The following is a 22,384-nucleotide window of genomic DNA, read 5'->3' as shown; positions in this document are numbered from 1 at the left end:
ATTCGTCGCCAAAAACGAAGTCCAGCCCATAGGCTGGTGATCGTGCCAACTGTCCGATGTACGGTGCACATGTGCCTTCTGAACTCGGACACTGATGTGTACGTTGTACACAATGAGAACGTCCAAAGGGGACAAAACAAACAAAAGTCAACAGCAGTATGTGGCACTGGTACTTCCTTTGCAAAGCTCCAGTTAGCTCTTAGTTTTTTTCTGATTACGAAGGAGTAGAAGGATGTCTGTTTGCTGTTAGCGTGACACACATACCTCGTACTTGTAAAGGATTTTGTTGTATCGAAGGTGGCGATGCAGCCCACGCGGCTCTGAAATGAAAGACGTCGGAGCTTGTCATCTCCGTCTTCACCAACTAGGGGTGTCAACGGGTAGCAGGGTACCTGTGCTACCGGTAATCAGAGCGGGTATTCAGGTTCCAGTTTGTTCCTGAGAACCCGATCGGGTAGTGGGAGTACGTTGTTTTTGCAACGGTGCATGTGAGAAGCATGGCTATGTGCTTAGTGTAAACTTTCTATGTAGCACAAGTGCACACTCACAGTACAAACGATGTCAAAAATACCCGATAGGGTACCCGTCCTACCCGGATGGAAATACCAGAACTCGTTGCCCGACCAAACCCCTACCCGTTGCAGCCCTATCAGCAACATCGACAGATGAATTGCCTCCACAAAGCTACATTGCGTTCCTTTGAGGCTCAGGTTGTTGGGTTTATCGCCTGCCGTAGGTGTACTGTTTTCTGCATACGCACTCATCATCGTGTTGTTCCTCACCTGAAAAGTTCAAAACATCGACGTACTTTCGTGCTCACAAAATAATACTAGATCATCTAGCAAGAAGTCAAATTTGAACACTCGGCTCCTTTTTCATGTTGATTTGGCTGCTGCACTTGGGTGTTTGGCATTCTTCTTCAGTACAACGTATCCATATGGCCATCTGGGTTGGATCACGGAGTTCAAAAGGCACACATGCACTGTACATCATGGTACATTGGAACAGCTGGCTCGATCGACCAGCACATAGGCTTGACTTCGTTTTTGACGACGAATGTGGAGGTCAAGTCCTGCGCGACATCACTCGGTACTTCGGGACAATTTTGGGCAACTTCCTTTCAGGTATTCACCCACTTCCAGTCATCGCAGGGAAAATGATGAAGTACAACATCGTGATCAGGAGCCAAAATACTACAAGGCAAGGCAAAGAAACATTTTGGTGAATACAAGCCTGATTTTCAAGATGCACTGTTGCCACACAAGTCTGGTTTTAGCATTGCCATACATAGAAATACCTGTCTTATATAGAAGCCTGTCTCATGTAGAAGCCTGCAAAATTCTCCCCAAAAGTCATCTAAGCCCCAGCTTTTATACACCGTCATGCGGATTTACGCATCTATGAGGGACATCTACAGAACCTCTTCTGTAGAGGCGTGCTCCTGCCTCGGCACACACCCAAACCACACAAAGGACCAGCTCGCGACTATCAAGAGAACTCTGTTAGAAAACTCTGGCTCCAAGCCGCAATTGCTTGAAGCCTTTCACCGAACTCGTAAGCACTACAGCCTACTATAGCCAACTCCCTACTGCAGTGAAAACGTCTAGCTTATAACACTTGCATGCCAAGAACTCCATCAGCAGGCTCGAAAGAAGGTGAAGACAAAGCCTGTGACTTTAAAGTGTGATCCCTAACGAAAGTCACAGCTACATGTAACACGAAACGAGGATGCATGTCAGTGACATGTGCGACCTCCTGAACATTCTCCCCTTCCCGATATGTTGAAAAGTAACATCGAAAAGCAAATCGCAACTCAACAAGCAAATTCCCAATGCGACAAAGGCATTATTCCGAAAAGCTGTTGAAGTAATACAGCAAATGTGAACACATTCAAGAAATAGTGAATCAAACTTTCCTTGAAATCAGTTTCACAAACGCCTCCGGCTGGTTGTTGTCACCTAGCCAATGTGACACCAGGGGCTTTAGCACAAGCCAAGCGGAAATAGTCGCGTGATAGGGCGTGTCTTCTCCTTGCCGCCCACAAGCACCTTAGCCACTCGTACATGTACATCTGGACCAGGAAAGACTGCCGTGATTCTTCCCAACGGCCAGTGCCCTCGTGGCGTGTCGGGATGAAGAACTAGTACCATATCTCCAACAGCCAAGGCCCGATTGATATTGATCCTCTTGCGACAATGGCATTGTTCCTTATAGCTGTTGAACAAACACAGCAAATGAACAATGCGACGCTACCCATCTTACACCGAGAGTCTTCATCGTCGGCAGGCTTCCATCATTAAGCTCCAGTGCAGACAGCCGGTCCACCGCGGATATCTCGGCTAAAACGGCAGGCGTGTCACTCAGCCACTTCCGTGCCTTTATGCCGGTTTCATCCCAGATCAGTGGCAACTGTTGGTACATCTGTACTGCCAGTTTATCGTTGGCTACTGCATCAGGAGTAGCTTCCGTGAATGTTGACTTCAACATACCATTGGCGCCTAGCGGGCGAGTCGACAGGTACTTCAATGCATGTTCCCGCGTCACAATAGGGGCGTTGGACGGCGAAACATTCAGGCCAAAGACCAGCCGCTCAAACTGGCAGACGTCTGGTTGAGTATTTCTCTCCGGTGGTCGCCACAAGAAACGCAAGTACGGTTGGTCCTCGGAGTGATTTCGAATCTGAAGGTACTTCGAAAAGTACATCTCCCGAATATCACCGACGATGGTTGCCGAGTTGCGCCGCCGCAATCCGAGTAGCACCTCCAGTAACTCTTGCTGCAGCCTAGGGTCCGGCTCTATGCAGTCGCTGAATACCATGCTGTAATTGTCGGCCAGTTGTGATTTCTGGCCATTCCACTGAAGGTGAATCTCGTGTCCAGCCCCGTCAAGTTGCCGCATTGACTGATCAACTTAAGTCTTCACACTGCGGTCCTTCATGTGCCAGGAAGGCTCAGGGATGATGCCGCCTTGATCAACTTCCCGTTGCAAACAGGTGTTAAGCCGGTTCAGGTGTACGCCACAGTAGGTGCTGTTGTCACGGGTTGGTCGATCATCAATGTTCAATACAGCTCTGATACATGTCCAACCTAATGGCATTCTGCGAGCTAGCGGCTCTCCCGGCTTGCCATTGACTTCCTACCAGCAAGAATGCAATTCACTATGATCACTGCCAATTAGAAGGTCCACTGATTCCTCGGTGAGAGCCGTGAAGGGAACAACTCGCAGGTGGTCCCATTGCTCTGCCGCATTCGCCCAGTCAACGGCCTTCAAGTTGCTTGCGATGTTGTCAATAGATAACACCGTTAATTTGGACTGGAATGTTCCGTCAGCGCTTTCCACTGTGATGTTGACCGGCGTCGTGACGAATGTTTTCATCAACCCGCTCAGAAGAGAAAATGATGCCTGCTGCGGTCTTCCTGCCACCCTCAACTGCCCGGCAGCTGCAGTGGTTATGTAGATGGTAGTGCTGCAATCGTCCAACATAGCGTTAACCCGTAGCCGTACTCCTTCATGCACAAGCGACACCGGGAGGATGCGTAGCGAGACCGATGGTACTCCTTGTGGCCGATCTTCTCCCAGATCCGGCTCCCCTTCCGTGATGTTGCATGCTTGGATGGAGCAATTAATAGAGGCTGGCTCTCTTGCAGATGTTGTTGCCCCTTTTGTGCTGATTGAAACTGTGGGAGTGCTTGACGATGCTGCATCACCGCTCATGGCTGCTTCAGACAGGTTCCGTTTCTGCTGCGGTTGACGATCATGAAGCAGCTGGTGATGTGTCTGACTGTAGCCACTGACACCGCACTTCCTGTTTCTGGTACAGGATGTCCCTCAATGTCCAGTGCCAAGGCACCTATAGCAGAGGCCTTTCTTCTTTGCTGTTTCCCACCGCCTGCTGGGCGACTCGCTCTTGAAGATGTCACAACTCCATGTGTGATGAGGCGCATCACATACTGCACACTGGATTTTGGCAGCGCTCTGACCAGAGGCCAGGAATGACGATGCGTGGGCTCCGGAGCTGCCACCGAACGTTGGCCGACTTCTTGCAGGAGCTGGTTTAGTCGGCAGCGCCGCTGCATGATGACCATCCGCAGAACTGACTCTGTGGGCCATCTCCGCTGCTCCAGTAGCAAATTCTGCCTCGAGAGTCACCCATTCCAATAGCGTTGGTACACTGCTGGGTTTCGTGTTGTTGTGACGCCAACGGTTAAGCTGGGTCAGCATGGGCATCGGCAGCTTGTTTTGCAGCTGTCGGAACAGAAGACCATCGCCCAGCTCATAATCCTTGCCTGCATCCGCCATGTTCACTATCAGCACATCAAGCAAATCGGCAAATCTCTGCAGGTCTCCAGGCCGGCCTGTTCGGAGGGTGGGGAACGACTCTATTTCCTCAAATTGGAGGTTTTTCTGCCTCTGCTCGCCACCAAATTTCCTGTCTAAACGGTTTACGGCAGCTTCGTAGGCATGGGCCGAGTAGCCTAGGCTCTCGATGGTGACCAATGCCTCTCCACCTAAATACTGCTTCAGGTGCAGCAGCTTCACCTCCGGACTTGAGCTCGTCTGCCCAACACAAGCCATGAAGGCTGCTCTCCAGGCACGATAGGGTCTCTTGTTGCCTGTGAACGTTGGAATGTGTATGGGTTTCAGCCGCCGGAATATCTTGTCCGATGACTGCTGATGCTGCGTTTGCCCTGGTGCTACTGATGGCACCGGTACTGGTGCGGCAGTCGACCTGCTGGTTGCAAACCCATGGCCTGTGGAGCGGGCGGGTTCCACAGACTAGCTGCTGGCACAGTGTGCACGCCAACCACACCACTGGCGCCAGCCCACTGCCGAGACGCAGCTGTAATTACTGGCGACTGAGTAGTGGTGTGGCGGGTGTCAACGGATTGCTGGAATAGCGTGGCAGGCGCGGAACCAGGCGACCTGCCGATTGCGCTGAATAGCGTTGCAGGTACGGATGATCCAGGCAGCCTGTCGATTGCGCTGCTTCCGCTGACTGTCTGCTGGGATGCAGGCATCTCTGGCCTCATTCCGTTTGCGCTGTTGGCGCTGGCAATCTGGAGTGCTAACGTTTCAGCCGGTGACACAGGTAGGTTGCTGGTCATGCTGATCGCTCCAACGCCGTTCGCGGTGTGTGCGCTGATCAATCCCCATGGCGCTGTTCCTGCAGAGGTCACAGGCTGTGCGCTGTCCGCGCTGGGCTGAATTTCCGACGCGTGCACAGGCTCGGATCCAGGCGGCCTGCCAATTGCGCTGAATAGCGTTGCAGGCTCGGATCCAGGCGGCCTGCCGGTTGCGCTTAATAGCGTTGCAGGCAAAGGTGCAGACTCTGGATCTGACGCATGTGGTGCGCTGCTCGCGCTCATCTGGGGAACAGCCGCGGACAAAGGCGGACCGCTTGTCGCTCTGTTCGCGCTGTCCAAATGCCCGGTGGCGCCAGACTCTAAAGCGGCAGCAGCTGGCGCGCCGCTCCCTCCAACCTGCGCCGCAGCCGCAGACAAAGGCGAGCCGCTTGCCGCTCTGCTCGCGTTGACCTGTGTCTTAGACGGAGTGAGCGCTCCGTGGACCAACGGCGTCTCTGGTCGCAACTCATCCGTGCCCATGGTGACTTTCGGTCCGCTTTCGCTGACCGCCTTGTAGTTGTACTTGTCTTCGCTGACTTCAGCAAGACCGTACTCCGTTCCCCGGTGCTGGTCTGCACCTAAGCCTTGCTCTACGCCATGGTAGCCGTAGCCGTACGCTAGTCCACGTGCAGCAGTAGACTCCGAGGCCTCAACTGAACTTCCGCCATGCGCGTGCTCCGGGCTCCAACCAAACTGGGCATAGTGCTTGCGGCAGGTCCGCTGTACCCGTAACCGACCTCCGAAGCTAGTTCGCGTCGAGCCTGGACTGGGTGAGGCCGCTGTGACCGCCCAGGTAGTCAGTTTCCTCCGCGTAACTACGTACCTGCCCACGTACGTCCTCCAGAATGCTCTCGGTTGCGGTGGTGAATTGTTCCTCGAGCAATTCCGCTTCCCGCAGCGTTACTTCCATACGCTTCTCTTCTTGGTTGAGCTGTACAGGTTCATGATAGCACTGTGTGGCGCTGTCATAATGTGAGCTTAGCTCGGCTAGCTCGTCGTTAGCTTGCTCTCCTCGCACTCCACCATTCATGGAGCGCACGAGAAGTGTCCGCCGCACGTTGGTGAAGTATTTTTTAGCCACCATTTTTTCTCTAAGCAGCTTGCTAAGCTTCTCGCGCTTGTTCTCTACTGCCGCTGGTTCATCTCGGTGGTTTGCTTCCTCGGTGCTGGCGGTCCCGTCCTCCGCGGCTTGGCTGTTTTTCTCCTTGTCCTCTTCGACTGGAGACTCCATAGCCGCGCTAAGGTGGAACGTTCAGCACTTACGAGGTCGACTCGACTTAATTAACCATCCTCTGCTACCAATATGTTCTGTAGAGGCGTGCTCCTGCCTCGGCACACACCCAAACCACACAAAGGACCAGCTCGCGACTATCAAGAGAACTCTGTTAGAAAACTCTGGCTCCAAGCCGCAATTGCTTGAAGCCTTTCACCGAACTCGTAAGCACTACAGCCTACTATAGCCAACCCCCTACTGCAGTGAAAACGTCTAGCTTATAACACTTGCATGCCAAGAACTCCATCAGCAGGCGCGAAAGAAGGTGAAGACAAAGCCTGTGACTTTAAAGTGTGAACCCTAACGAAAGTCACAGCTACATGTAACACGAAACGAGGATGCATGTCAGTGACATGTGCGACCTCCTGAACAGAACCTGCTGGTAGAGTAGGCGTGTACACGAGTCTCGTCCTGGGCACGTTTTTTCTTCTTTTTTCAGCTCCAGTAAAGCTGCATTTTTCATTGCAAAGCCGTCCTCGATTGTTGTGTTTGTTGTTCAAACGAATTGGACATTCAATGAAGAAGGCAGCACACATAACAGCCTGATTGGATTTTCTCGTGGCATAGGACGGCCACAAGGAGACACTTTGAGATTTTCTCAATATAAAATGCTGTATGTACGATACAGACTTCAATTTGTGCGATATCATAATTGTTCGAGATCTACCACATCGAGCAGAACGGGTTCCAAACACACGCTTACCGATGGCTAGGCTGCCGACCTGACTGGACAAATGATCCCTGGCTTCACCCGACGCCAGAAGTCGGAACCCATGTCCTTTGCCACAACGTCCATCTCCAAAATGAACTCCATCTTCGTCTAAAAAGGCTTGAAATACTCAATATTCAACCAAGATTCGCGGTCTCACGCTTTCTCATATCGAATCATTTGTTGTTGTAGCACTTGCAGGGCAGATCCCCGCCACTACTTCAACAGGGTTTGGCTCCAAAGTATGCCTGGAACAAGCCATATCGAGGTTGCAAACCACCCCTTTCAGCAAGAAATTCGAAATTTCAATGGTGGAAGATATACTATGAAGAGCATTTCAAAAAGTATGGTTCGCGGCGCGATCGTTCAACCTACATCATTCAAACTTTGCAGCATTACCTACATGTTAGGCATGGAACCACAGGGTTTGATGTCATAGCTGGCAGACAGAGTCACACACATAGAACATTCGTGTGCACAGATACTAAATTAGTGGACGTCGGCATCTTCTTCCCGCTGGTCTCAAATGTACTATGACGTGCTATTTCGCCTGGTGCGACTTTACGGTATTTGGGTAAAAGTTGCTTGAGAAGAGCTTGTAGCTTGTAGCTTATTCTTTTCTAAAGTTTGATTACTTTTTCATCACACTGTTATACACTAGCAAGATATCCCTTAAACACTCATACCCAGACAAAAGTTGAGTAAAAATTGTCACGCTTCACGTTAGACTCTGCTTGAATCCGAGTTTTCAACATCAGCAGAAACACCAACACCCTCTAGGATCAAGGTGTATATGCAGGAACACCACCACCCTCTAGGATCAAGGTGTATATGCAGGAACACCACCACCCTCTAGGATCAAGGTGTATATGCAGGAACTCCACCACCCTCTAGGATCAAGGTGTATATGCAGGAACTCCTCCACCCTCTAGGATCAAGGTGTATATGTAGGAACACCACCACCCTCTAGGATCAAGGTGTATATGCAGGAACACCACCATCCTCTAGGATCAAGGTGTATATGCAGAAACACCACCACCCTCTAGGATCAAGGTGTATATGCAGGAACACCACCACCCTCTAGGATCAAGGTGTATATGCAGGAACACCACCACCCTCTAGGATCAAGGTGTATATGCAGAAACACCACCACCCTCTAGGATCAAGGTGTATATGTAGGAACACCACCACCCTCTAGGATCAAGGTGTATATGCAGGAACACCACCACCCTCTAGGATCAAGGTGTATATGCAGGAACACCACCACCCTCTAAGATCAAGGTGCATATGCAGTAACACCACCACCCTCTAGGATCAAGGTGTATATGCAGGAACACCACCACTCTCTAGGATCAAGGTGCATATGCAGGAACACCACCACCCTCTAGGATCAAGGTGTATATGCAGGAACACCACCACCCTCTAGGATCAAGGTGTATATGTAGGAACACCACCACCCTCTAGGATCAAGGTGTATATGTAGGAACACCACCACCCTCTAGGATCAAGGTGTATATGCAGTAACACCACCACCCTCTAGGATCAAGGTGCATATGCAGGAACACCACCACTCTCTAGGATCAAGGTGTATATGCAGGAACACCACCACCCTCTAGGATCAAGGTGTATATGTAGGAACACCACCACCCTCTAGGATCAAGGTGTATATGTAGGAACACCACCACCCTCTAGGATCAAGGTGTATATGTAGGAACACCACCACCCTCTAGGATCAAGGTGTATATGCAGAAACACCACCACCCTCTAGGATCAAGGTGTATATGCAGAAACACCACCACCCTCTAGGATCAAGGTGCATATGCAGGAACTCCACCACCCTCTAGGATCAAGGTGTATATGCAGGAACACCACCACCCTCTAGGATCAAGTTGTATATGCAGAAACACCACCACACTCTAGGATCAAGGTGTATATGCAGGAACTCCACCACCCTCTAGGATCAAGGTGTATATGCAGGAACACCACCACCCTCTAGGATCAAGGTGTATATGTAGGAACACAACCACCCTCTAGGATCAAGGTGTATATGCAGGAACACCACCACCCTCTAGGATCAAGGTGTATATGCAGGAACTCCACCACCCTCTAGGATCAAGGTGTATATGCAGGAACACCACCACCCTCTAGGATCAAGGTGTATATGTAGGAACACAACCACCCTCTAGGATCAAGGTGTATATGCAGGAACACCACCACCCTCTAGGATCAAGGTGTATATGCAGGAACACCACCATCCTCTAGGATCAAGGTGTATATGCAGGAACACCACCACCCTCTAGGATCAAGGTGCATATGCAGGAACACCACCACCCTCTAGGATCAAGGTGTATATGCAGGAACACCACCACCCTCTAGGATCAAGGTGCATATGCAGGAACACCACCATCCTCTAGGATCAAGGTGTATATGCAGGAACACCACCACCCTCTAGGATCAAGGTGTATATGCAGGAACACCACCACCCTCTAGGATCAAGGTGTATATGCAGGAACACCACCATCCTCTAGGATCAAGGTGCATATGCAGGAACACCACCACCCTCTAGGATCAAGGTGTATATGCAGGAATACCACCACCCTCTAGGATCAAGGTGCATATGCAGAAACACCACCACCCTCTAGGATCAAGGTGTATATGCAGAAACACCACCACCCTCTAGGATCAAGGTGTATATGCAGAAACACCACCACCCTCTAGGATCAAGGTGTATATGCAGAAACACCACCACCCTCTAGGATCAAGGTGTATATGCAGGAACACCACCACCCTCTAGGTGGTCTGCCGACCACATCACGCCTAGCATCTTGACTGATGGTAGCACACAGTGATCATGATCATGGATGCTAGCTACGAGCTGCGGTGAGCGATCAGCTTCCGGTACGCCGTCCATCACCTCCGAGCTATTGCTGAGCCACTTGCGGAGGTGGGAGCTGCCCTGCTCAAGGTTGTCCTGTACTGTCTGCTGTGTGCGGATGGCTTCTGGTACGGAGACAGCAGAGTGCAGCAGACCATCCACATACATGTCTCGGTCAACGATCTGCAACATGGCTGGGTTATACTTGTCGGCTGTCTCCCGGAACACCACTTGTAGCGCCTTGTACGCCAGGTACGGAGACGCCTTGATGCCAAACACCAACCTCTGGAACTCGTATACGCGTAAGTCCCACACAAAACGATGATATCGGCGGTCTTGCTCAGCCAGCACGACTTGCAGGAACATCTCGGTAATGTCCGCCGTGAGCGCTACTGGCTCCTTGCAGAACCGCATAAGCACTTTCACTAGGTCATTCTGCAGAGAGGGTCCAGGGAACATACACTCATTGATCGACGTGCCGTTATACTTGGCAGCAGCATCAAAGACGACACGTACCTTCGTGGTGGCCTTGTCGTCTCGTACAATGGCGAAGTGCGGCAGGAACCACTGGTCGTCGCCACCTGCCTCAACCTCTGCTGCCGACACTGCGCGCACATAGCCTTTGTCAATGTGGCTACGTATGACCTTGCCGTGTGCTGCTCTCATCACTGGACGCTTGTCCAGCGATTTCTCTAGCATGCGCAGGCGATGGTCCGCCATGGCGCGATTAGCGGTGACACCAGGCTCGCCGTTGCTGTGGACCCATGGGATTGCCATGGTGACTCGCTGATCATGGAAGCTGATAGATTTCTCAACGATCTCCTCAGCCAGGTTCTCTGCAGGGGTGATGTAGGTGCCTTCGAGCTTCATACCGACTGCCTCCAGATTCCAGAAATTCTGGACCAGGCTGTCTATGCTGCATTCGCCGTATAGAGCATGCACGAAGTTGACGGACAACTCATCATCACTGAGCACACCGGGCGTTGGGCCCATACACACCCATTGCAGTGGTGTCTTGCGGGCAATTGGTCCACCGCTGCTGCTTCTGTACTCCGCGAGTGATGCGTGGGCATCAATGACGTCTAGACCAATCAGGAGGTCGACCGTGGTGCTGGAGATTTCGGGAAAGTCAATGAACTTCAGATGCTCATAGCTGGATGTGTACCGGCTCCAGTCGACGACCTGCGTCTTCTTGGCCACATGATCATATACGCATGCCTTGAGCGGGTATGACACTGTTCCTTCAATGGATTCCATCTGCACCTTGACCAGTTCCCGATAGCCGGAGGTCTGCTGCGCACCAATCGTGGATGTATTCAACATGTGAACTTCACCTGCCATGTCCACCTCATGGGCTACATCCTCCCGTATGAAGCTTGCAGTCGAGCCTGAGTCCAGCATGGCCGTACAGATTGCCAACTTGCCATTCGGGCCGATAATCTTCACTGGCACGGTAGCTAAAGCGGTAGTCTGCGGCACGCTGACACTAGCATGGTGAGAACTTTCCTGCCGAGGTGCCGTAGCTGCTGGTCGCATCCTAGCAGGATTCTGCGCTGCAGCTTGTTGTGGCTGCACTGACTTGCTGTAGTGCAGAAGTGAGTGGTGCCTCTCTCCACAGTGGCAACGTTCCAGATTCTGGCACTCACGCGCCCAGTGTCCATGCTCCAAACAACAGCTACACAGCTTGGCACGCTTGACCAGGTCCCAGCGGCACTTGGTTGTCAGCGTCCGGAATTCCGGACACTCTGCTGTGGCATGGCTCTTGCTGCTCAGGTAGAATAAGGACACTTTTCTGGTGCCGCTGTACTTCAAGATCAGCGCTGCAACTCGCCATGATGATAATGTGGCTGACGTCATGTTACCAAGGAAAACATGGCGTTTGGCCGTGTTCGCCGCACTCGAGCGCTCACCTTTTTTTCACAATCTTGTTTTGAAAAAGACTTCAAGTCTTTTGCAGCACTTTTTGAGGCTAGTCACATCGCGATCTGTACGAGTATCTTTATCATGGCAATTGTCTTGTGTCGTTTTGAGCTCGAATAGCTTTCTCTGATGAAGGATTCAAAATAATTATATCATGACGTTCTCTTTTATCGTGGGCATGAAGCTCCCCACTCGCAGCGGGGTTGACATCGGACGGAATAAATGTGTCGAGTCCCGAGCAGGAGTTCTGCTGACAAAAGTGATTAGCTCCTCGCGACCTGGGGCATGTGAGGACTACAGTTCTAGTTGGGCAATACCGCACGGACACATCTAGCTGGAAGCGCAGAGTCGATTGAGAAAAATGACCAGGATCATAAAGAAGGCTTGTTTGCTTCCACAAAATGTTTTAGTAGCCGAGTCCACGCACTGAAAACTGCACTTGCATTGTTCCTGTCCAGTCGTGTAGTCATACAGTACATCAGTGCATGCAGTACAGAGTGCACTTGCAAGTCACAACGACACGAGCACAGTCGCGTGTACCATGGTGTACAGACTCAGTTCACAGTTGTGACCAGCGATCGCGCGTGGGAGTCAAGTACCCTACTCAAGTGCGCATGCTCGGCTCGCTGCATGCACTGTCTGTACTAGATCTACAGCAGATTGCTGGTGTGATGCACTACATGTACAGCGCAGTAATTTTATGTGTAAGAGACAATGTCGGCTATTTTGAAACGGCAATGACAGCTTCATCCATAAACGCGGAGCGTGGGGAATGTCTTTGGCGAATGAGAGCTGTTGCATTGGCTAGCTGTACACCCCAGCAAGCGGGAATGTGCTGGATATCGATACTAAACACCCGTTCATCGCGGTGGTGAGTCTGAACAGACCCCGAGGTACGACAGCTTCGTATACTAAATGTGTACAGTGAGTATGGTGAAACAAGTCGATACTGGTTTCCAGCGAAATGTTGTTATCTATGTACAATATCCACCAATATCCTTTATCTAGGGCCCAAAGGCTATCCAGTTCACCAGGATTTGTGGCCTTACTATTTTTCGTTTTCTCCGCGTTTTGGGTTGAAATCTGAACATAAAAAGTAGCACTGATGACGTCATTCAGCTCATAATTTAAATTTGATATTGGAAATCGATGACAACTAACCCAATGTATCACCACAGAAAATTTGGTTGAAAAATATTAATGTATGCCAAAGTTATTACCAATACAAGTTTTGTACACACATGATCACCTTATTATACCTGAGTGCACTTGGCACACTGCTGAGTACTGAGCTCCACAGCATACACAGCAGATGCCCTAGGCTTTGGCGGGACCGCAGGAGGTGTCTTGTTCAACTTCTCTGTGCCGACTGTCGCCAAGATGTCATCGGCTCGCTTAGCGTTCTGGACCTGTTTTACCAGCTAGACAACGTTGTTGCGTTGCATTTGCTGTCTGGATGTTGTTCGTAAAATCGTATAACTACAATTCTGGGTAGCTTCTCCAGCGCACTTAGGAATAGCTCCCTGCCAGGCGTTTCTCCAGCCAAGTCCAGGTTCATGAGCACATTTCTGAGCTTTATACTTATAGCAAACTTTCGGACAGACTCGGTGTCCCTGTCAGAGGCAATGTGTGGGTGATTCAGAATCTCTCTCTCTTGCAAGGCAAGATGGCGATCGGAACCACCAAACCAGCGCCCAAGCTCCGTCCAGGCTGCAGTGTATGCACCCGGACCGTCGAACATATCCGCGATAATGTCTTCGGCCGAGCTACCCTGCAGCGCCTCCTTCAGTCGTGCTAGTTTATATTCGTCAGAGACGAAGCAGTCCTCGTCCACGAGGCGCTTAAATGTTTCTTTCCAACGTACCAACTGCTGGGTCCTGCCACTAAGTTTCGGCAGCTCTAGTGGCTTCAGATGGCGAAAAGCGCTTACTCCATGTGGCCGTTGCATACTGGCAAGCCAATCGCTAACATGGGGGTCGACAGCAGATTCTGGTTGAGGAGACCACTCAGAAAGTCTACTGGCAGGAGCACTATAACCAACTGACGTCACACTTAGTCTACTGCTCAGACTACTTGGCTTTGGTGGTGGTGTTGGCTGTGTGCGTGGTGCTGGTAGAGGTGGCCCAGGCCGCATGTGTGGTGGTGTTAATGGTGGCACAGGGGTAACCTGTTCTGCGACTGCTGATTGTTGGCCTGATGCCACTTGGCCAGAAACCGACTCAACAGGCGAATCCAAGATCGCCTCAGCAGCAGCCATCACACCAACACTCTCCTTATCAAACTTCGCCTCCCACTCGTCCAACTCATTGAGCAGTTGCTCACTCTCTTGGAAGTCCAACATGCTGCGCATAATTTCTAAAACCGAATTCAGCTCTGACCGTACAAATTCTAATTCACGAACATCAGGCTGCAAATATCGGCGAGACGGCGACGAGCAAGCAATCAGTGTTCGCAAGCGGTTACTGATCTGCGTGTGGCGTCTACGGAGGTTTGTTCTGCGACAAATCAACTCTTTCCAGCGGTGCTCAAGTTCCTCTACAGGAGTTTCACCCACGCTCGTACCATAATGGCGTGGCGTAAAACTACTAGTCACAAACTCTGGTGGTGGCGGAAACGCCATTACCACCGCTGACACTACTAGTCGAAACCTGTTGGATCAGGCTCGAAGAACCAAATGTTTCACCGGTTCCCTCGCAAACCCACACTGACATCAGACACAACCATTGTATGCATCGATCTATTTAGAAGACGGTATTACCAAAAATGTTCTCAAAACACCATTGAAGAATCCAACTCAAAACGAACAAAGAACGGAGAGCTGGAGACGCACGTACCCAGCCCCGTACCGGACACACAGCCAAGGAGGACGACATCGTAGCGTCCCCACGCTTGACTGGCAAAGAAAACAGCAAGCAAAGAAAATCGGCCAGCGGGCGCAGTTCAAACATCTTGAACGATAATCGCAAAGCAAAACACGTGACAGAAAATAATGCATGATGTCATTTGTACTCACGCGGACATGCAAACAAGGTCAAATCTACACAAAAGCGGGTGCCGCAAGAAACAGCACAAATAAAATTTAATAATAATTCAAACAGCGAAGAACTAGAAAGGCAGATTTCTAATTATCGGAGAACAAGAATGTATCGTAGAGTCCCAGCGCAACTGCCGGAGGATGCTGACACCCACCAGACGGGTGGTGGCTGCCCCTGCCAGAGAGATAGAACGAAAACTGAAGCAGAGGAGCCACGTTACAAATAGTGAAACGCACAAGGTGAGAATAATCGAGCAGTGTCCAATTACGACATACTGAGTAATATACATGTTGAACGAAGACAAACACTAACAAATGGAGAACGTTCCAACATTTAGGATAGCTGGCACCAGGATGCTCTAAATACGCAAACTGGCGACGGACGCTGATGATTGTAAGGCGAGCGCCGGGATGCTCAAACGCGTCCAAACCGGCGCATTAATACCGGGATGCTCCGGCAAATGAATATGTATCGCAAGCAGCCAGTTAGTTTGCCTTCAAAGTCATTGTAGCTGGACACAGCGATGCGATGGTTAGGTCATGTTTTGCTCTTCGTACTGGCTTAACTGCTTAATTATTTTATTATCCACTGCGTTTGGTGCTGCTGCCGTGTCCCCACATTGCAGATGGGTGGGGTCGACATCATTCACCTCCAGCCACCACCAGGAGGGAGATAGTCGACCCTCAAGCCAGCAGGCTCCTGGCCCAATCGGTGGCGCCCCAGACATGCCAGACCTACAGCCCTGGAGTCAGGTCCTACATTCAGTTTGCCCAGCAGCTTTGCTTCAGGCATCTGGCACCGACAGTCAATGATATAGTTCTTTTCATGACGTCACTGTCCGCGTCACTGTCTGGTAAGACAATCAGGGTATACCTAGCAGTCGTCCGTCACCACTTCGTATTGAATGATGGTCCGGTGAACCTGCTCAGAGCACCCAGGATACTGGCCTTGCTGAAGGGCATCGACCGTGACAAGCTGACGTCCAGGCCAATGCCTGTGCCTCTGTCATCCAGACGTGCGGTGACACCCAACGACCTCAAGGCTATCCGCGAATTTCTGGAGTTCTCGCATTATGCACCGCAAGACAAGGCTATGCTCTGGACAGCAGTATTCACAGCTTTCCACGGGCTCATGCGTGTGAGCGAGTACACGGCGCCATCACCAACAACGGTGGATACTCACAGGACTCTTCAGAGGATCCATGTCGCCCTCTCGGAGTAGAAGGTCACGATCACCCTAGGGGTAACGAAGACGGCACAGTCGGGCGCTGGTGGCACAGTGTTACTGCACGCAAGCAGCTATCCCACAACCTGCCCTGTGCGTTCAGTTGCAGAAAAGATTGCCTGGCAGAAAAATTGTTATTGTATTCGACTCAAATATTTTTTGGAGGGGACAGTGTGGTATGTTCTCCTCGCGTAGCAATTTTCAGGGATCTACGATAAGCAGAAGTCCCATACCACGCGAGTGGGTTTTCGAGTGTCCATACGAAGTACAAATTGGGTTACATTTCATGCAAAAATCAACTTTGCCAAGACCGATTTCGAACGGACACAGCGTCAAACAGACCTTCACTCAATCATCAAGAGCCAGCTTAGAGCTGACAATGGCCAGAGGAGAAGAATTTACAGAGAACCACCAATCCTTGTAGAAAGGTTGACACTCCTGGCATCTCCACCACTGCTTTTACAGCGCAGCTGCTTCTTCTCTGAGCCGACTAAAAACAGCTTGCATTTCGGCAACGAACTACGCTTTTGCAAGAAATACTGGTGGAGGCACATGCCAAACATATCCCTTCGGTGCTTTCATCGTAACCGAGGGATTGCAAGTTAGCAATTACCAGAAATATGTGTGTATTTCGAGTCTCCTCTGATCAGTACGGACTTAGAGTACCCTCTGCGACACAAAAATTTGATATGAAAAATCAGCGAACTCCAGAGAAACAGATCGGATCGAAAGATGGCCTGGTTCAATCGAGCCTGGCCTCAGAACAAACTTGGATAAGATACCTTCCATCCACGAGCAGGATTTTTGCAAGTGATCATTGTAGTGTGAGTTTCAGCTCAGCAAACACACACTGTAAAAGTGTACGGACTTCGAGCACCTGGGTCTACTACCTTCGGAACTTTAAGCCATCTACAGCCATCACCTAATTAAGTAAGAGACAACCAGCTCCAGTGGTTGTCACCTTTCACCACTGCTGTCATTCATGCTTTGCACTGCCGCCATTCACAACTTTTAGATTTGCGCCATGCTGCAGCTATTTACACTTTGCTTTGTGAGTATATAAACCAACACTGATCCAGATTTCTCATTACTGTTTTCTGATGATCGCTTAGTGCGTGAAACTCTGAGTAATAACACTTTCTCTGTCCTCCTATTGTTTGTTTTAAGCCCTGCACTTATATTGGAGACTGCACTTGTATATCTTAGAAGCACTCTTGTAGTGTGATTATAATAGAGACTGGGTTTCTACAAGACACTGCGCTTGTAATGGAGATAATACGGTGTGGTAAAAAGAGAAGGACAAAAATTAATGTTACGAGTTATGACTAACTGTCCACCAACGTAACCAGATCATATACGATCAGAGAGTGCTCCAAAATGGCACACAACTGACAATGGGTACTGAGACATTCGGCAACCTGACCCGACCCGACCCGACCGGACCCGACCCGACCCGACCTGACCCGACCTGACCTTACTGTATATGATCTGGATATGTTGGTGGAAAGTTAGTCATAACTCATTTTATTTCTTCTTCTCCGTTTTATCATAATTTAATTGGCTCCCCATCCGAGTTTAACTAAATTAGTATGACAAAAACTCACCTTTTTGACAATGACTTCCACGGTAGGTGGTACAGCAGTAACTGATGACTGCACATCGCCGATTTTTCCATCCAAGTCACTGCGCATGTCAGATTGAGCTGTCAGGTTGTGAACAAAAACACGAAGCCAAATTCCAAGCAGGGACCATTAATATCCATACTATCTCTACACACACAATATAGCTATTCTTATATCCATACTATCTCTACACACACAATATAGCTAATCTTATATCCATACTATCTCTACACACACAATATAGCTATTCTTATATCCATACTATCCCTACACACACAATATAGCTATTCTTATATCCATACTATCTCTACACACACAATATAGCTATTCTTATATCCATACTATCACTACACACACAATATAGCTATTCTTATATCCATACTATCCCTACACACACACAATATAGCTATTCTTATATCCATACTATCCCTACACACACAATATAGATATTGCGTAACAGCAAGGTAAAGTTGTGCTCAATGAAATCTAACCTAATTGCAACACCATCTCCCTGCACCAGCTCTGTTATGTGTGCATGTGCAAGCCGAGGTGCATTCGTACCCTTTCTAATACGTCAAAAGGTATGCAAGTTTAGGGCGCCAACCATCAACTTTTTTCGGATTTCACCGATTCCTACAGAACAGCCGTTAACTACACTTGCATACATGCACACAACCATACATACACACACACACACATCACCCCCCCCCGCCGGCCAAAAAGAGAAGAAAAGTTGGTTTCTCTTATTTCACAAGGTTGTCGCTAATCACAGTGATTTTTGAATATGACAGTGTACATGCCTGGCAAGTGGTCAGTTGGGGTAGACTGGTCACTAGTCACACTGATCTTTAGGTTTTACCAAGAGAAGATAAAGAAGAGTGTGCAACTCCCGGATCCGCGCGGATGGGTTGGCCCACGGCGGAATTTTTTGTTGAAGTATTCCTTTCGACCCCCCCCACGCGCTGCTAGTCTTTTGGAAAGTTTTGCCTCGTGCACTTGGCCGGGCTTACATTACAATGTCGGTACCCAGCACGTGCTCTCACACTGCTCTGTGGCAAGAAGCGCGTTTTTTCTGAAAAAAGGTGACGTCAACAAAAAATTCCGCCATCGGCGGGGGGGGGGGGGGATATCAGGAGATTGTGCAGGAGATTGTGCAGGAGATTGTGCAGGAGAAATCCGGAGTTGCACACTCTTGTTTATCTACTCTTGGTTTTACAGTAGATCTTGAAAAAATGTACTCACCTTGTTGAATGGTGATAACAGCTGCTGAGACACGTGAAACCTTATCACTAGTGTCTTGCTGGTGCTCCAGTATTTGTCCAATGCTTGTGGAGGTTGTAGCACTTTGCTCCTGAAGTTGACGGACAGTTGTGTTGGTCTGGTTTTGCATTTCCACTATGCGTTCACATGCTGCAGTTGTATCTTGTTCACCTATATACATGATAAGATAGGTACACATAAATACTCTCTCAAATGCACACCAATACATGCACCCATGTACGAATGCACAAGTACACACACACACACACACACAAACACACACATACACACACACACATACACGCACACTCACACACACACACACACGCACACACACCTTGGACCTTGGACGCGATGCCATATTCTGGCTATGTGCGCCCCATGGGGGTTGAGCAGGTTCAGGGGCGATGACGGGATAGGCCCTGTGGTCTACTAAAACGTCGACCGCAATTGCAAACGATGCAGAAGGAGCTACGGTCTGCATTGGATGCTCTGGCCGAGCCACGGCTGCACTTGTGATGTTTCATGCCTTGGCGCGATAGCACACAGCGGTTGCAGCGGGCGCAGTGGAAGCTGCAGCGTTCGCAGGACATATTGTTTGTAACCGGTGACTCAAGTGTGTCAGAAGATGCCTCTGCTGGTGATGTTGCTGGCGAGCACTTGCGTCGGGCAAATCCACCCTTGCTCCGGAACCATCTGTCGCACTGATCGCAGTGACAGCTTCCTGGCTGTTGGCTTACGGGTAGGGCACGCATAGCTGTACACTTGTGTCGCTTCCTGTCACTTACACGACTGAAGGAGCGGTGACAAGTATGGCACACAACCGGTGATGGTCGAGGTCTGTTCTGCTTGTCTGGCAGACAACGGTAAGCCTTGCGCCATTTGGAGCGAGAAGAGGTGGCCACTTCATACCAGTCGTCAAGCGGTTTGACGTCACTCCGAAAACAGTCTCGCCACCTTTTCCGCGGACCATGGGCAGGTCGCTTGTTTGGAAACGAACCGAACAGTAGAACCTTCGGGATGCGCTCATCCTCCATCCTTGCCACATGACCAAGCCACTCAAGGCGACGTCTGCTGAGACGACACTCCATGTCCAAGGTATCTCCCCAGCACTCCAGAACTTCAACATTAGTTATCTTGTCATTCCATACATCTTGACGACTGATGCCCAGAATGGTGCAGACACAACGGAGATGAAAGACAGACAGCGCATGAACATCAGCCAGTAGCGGTACCCAGCATTCGGACACATAGAGCAGAGTCGACAGCACACAAGCATTGTACGCTGACCGTTTGATGGATATTGTCAGTGTTACATCGTGGAATATCGCTTCACACACACACACACACGCACACACACACAAACACACACACACACACACAATCACCTGCCAGCCCGCTTAATGGGACAAGAAGTTGGTTACTGCTCTTTCATCAGTTTGTCGCTAGTTGAAACGTACATGCACGGCAAAGTGGTCAGTAGAGGTAGACTGGTCACTAGTCACACTGGTCAGTAGGGATAGACTGGTCACTAGTCACACTGGTCAGTAGGGATAGACTGGTCACTAGTCACACTGGTCAGTAGGGCTAGACTGGTCACTAGTCATACTGGTCAGTAGGGATAGACTGGTCACTAGTCACACTGGTCAGTAGGGATAGACTGGTCACTAGTCACACTGGTCAGTAGGGATAGACTGGTCACTAGTCACACTGGTCAGTAGGGGTAGACTGGTCACTAGTCACACTGGTCAGTAGGGGTAGACTGGTCACTAGTCACACTGGTCAGTAGGGGTAGACTGGTCACTAGCCACACTGGTCAGTAGGGGTAGACTGGTCACTAGTCACACTGGTCAGTAGGGGTAGACTGGTCACTAGTCACACTGGTCAGTAGGGGTAGACTGGTCACTAGTCACACTGGTCAGTAGGGATAGACTGGTCACTAGTCACACTGGTCAGTAGGGATAGACTGGTCACTAGTCACACTGGTCAGTAGGGGTAGACTGGTCACTAGTCACACTGGTCAGTAGGGATAGACTGGTCACTAGTCACACTGGTCAGTAGGGGTAGACTGGTCACTAGTCACACTGGTCAGTAGGGATAGACTGGTCACTAGTCACACTGGTCAGTAGGGGTAGACTGGTCACTAGTCACACTGGTCAGTAGGGATAGACTGGTCACTAGTCACACTGGTCAGTAGGGGTAGACTGGTCACTAGTCACACTGGTCAGTAGGGATAGACTGGTCACTAGGCACACTGGTCAGCAGGGGTAGACTGGTCACTAGTCACACTGGTCAGTAGGGGTAGACTGGTCACTAGTCACACTGGTCAGTAGGGGTAGACTGGTCACTAGTCACACTGGTCAGTAGGGGTAGACTGGTCACTAGTCACACTGGTCAGTAGGGGTAGACTGGTCACTAGTCACACTGGTCAGTAGGGATAGACTGGTCACTAGTCACACTGGTCAGTAGGGATAGACTGGTCACTAATCACACTGGTCAGTAGGGGTAGACTGGTCACTAGTCACCCTGTTAAGTAGGGGTAGACTGGTCACTAGTCAAACTGGTCAGTAGGGATAGACTGGTCACTAGTCACACTGGTCAGTAGGGGTAGACTGGTCACTAGTCACACTGGTCAGTAGGGATAGACTGGTCACTAGTCACACTGGTCAGTAGGGATAGACTGGTCACTAGTCACACTGGTCAGTAGGGGTAGACTGGTCACTAGTCACACTGGTCAGTAGGGGGAGATTGGTCACTAGTCACACTGGTCAGTAGGGATAGACTGGTCACTAGTCACACTGGTCAGTAGGGGTAGACTGGTCACTAGTCACACTGGTCAGTAGGGATAGACTGGTCACTAGTCACACTGGTCAGTAAGGGTAGACTGGTCACTAGTCACACTGGTCAGTAGGGATAGACTGGTCACTAGTCACACTGGTCAGTAGGGGTAGACTGGTCACTAGTCACACTGGTCAGTAGGGGTAGACTGGTCACTAGTCACACTGGTCAGTAGGGATAGACTGGTCACTAGTCACACTGGTCAGTAGGGATAGACTGGTCACTAGTCACACTGGTCAGTAGGGATAGACTGGTCACTAGTCACACTGGTCAGTAGGGGTGGACTGGTCACTAGTCACACTGGTCAGTAGGGGTGGACTGGTCACTAGTCACACTGGTCAGTAGGGATAGACTGGTCACTAGTCACACTGGTCAGTAGGGGTAGACTGGTCACTAGTCACACTGGTCAGTAGGGATAGACTGGTCACTAGTCACACTGGTCAGTAGGGGTAGACTGGTCACTAGTCACACTGGTCAGTAGGGATAGACTGGTCACTAGTCACAC

At 50.1% G+C, this 22,384-nt stretch overlaps 1 protein-coding gene across 2 annotated transcripts in view; it reads right to left on the bottom strand.

Annotated features, from left to right (window-relative positions):
- Nucleotides 1–22,384, bottom strand: part of LOC135811230 (tripartite motif-containing protein 2-like) — a 154,794-nt gene that overhangs the window by 115,399 nt on the left and 17,011 nt on the right. For both annotated transcript variants that reach the window (XM_065324427.1, XM_065324428.1), the window contains exons 4-5: nucleotides 19,024–19,212; nucleotides 17,764–17,861 (exon numbers count right to left, since the gene is read on the bottom strand). In XM_065324427.1, coding sequence (XP_065180499.1) covers nucleotides 17,764–17,861; nucleotides 19,024–19,212 — 287 coding nt within the window. The remainder of the gene's footprint in view (nucleotides 1–17,763; nucleotides 17,862–19,023; nucleotides 19,213–22,384) is intronic.

This window comes from Sycon ciliatum, chromosome 3 (genome assembly GCF_964019385.1).
Source record: "Sycon ciliatum chromosome 3, ocSycCili1.1, whole genome shotgun sequence".
Lineage (NCBI taxonomy): Eukaryota > Metazoa > Porifera > Calcarea > Leucosolenida > Sycettidae > Sycon > Sycon ciliatum.
Note: the sequence above shows the minus strand (reverse complement) of the source record. Positions and strands in the feature narration are given on the sequence as shown.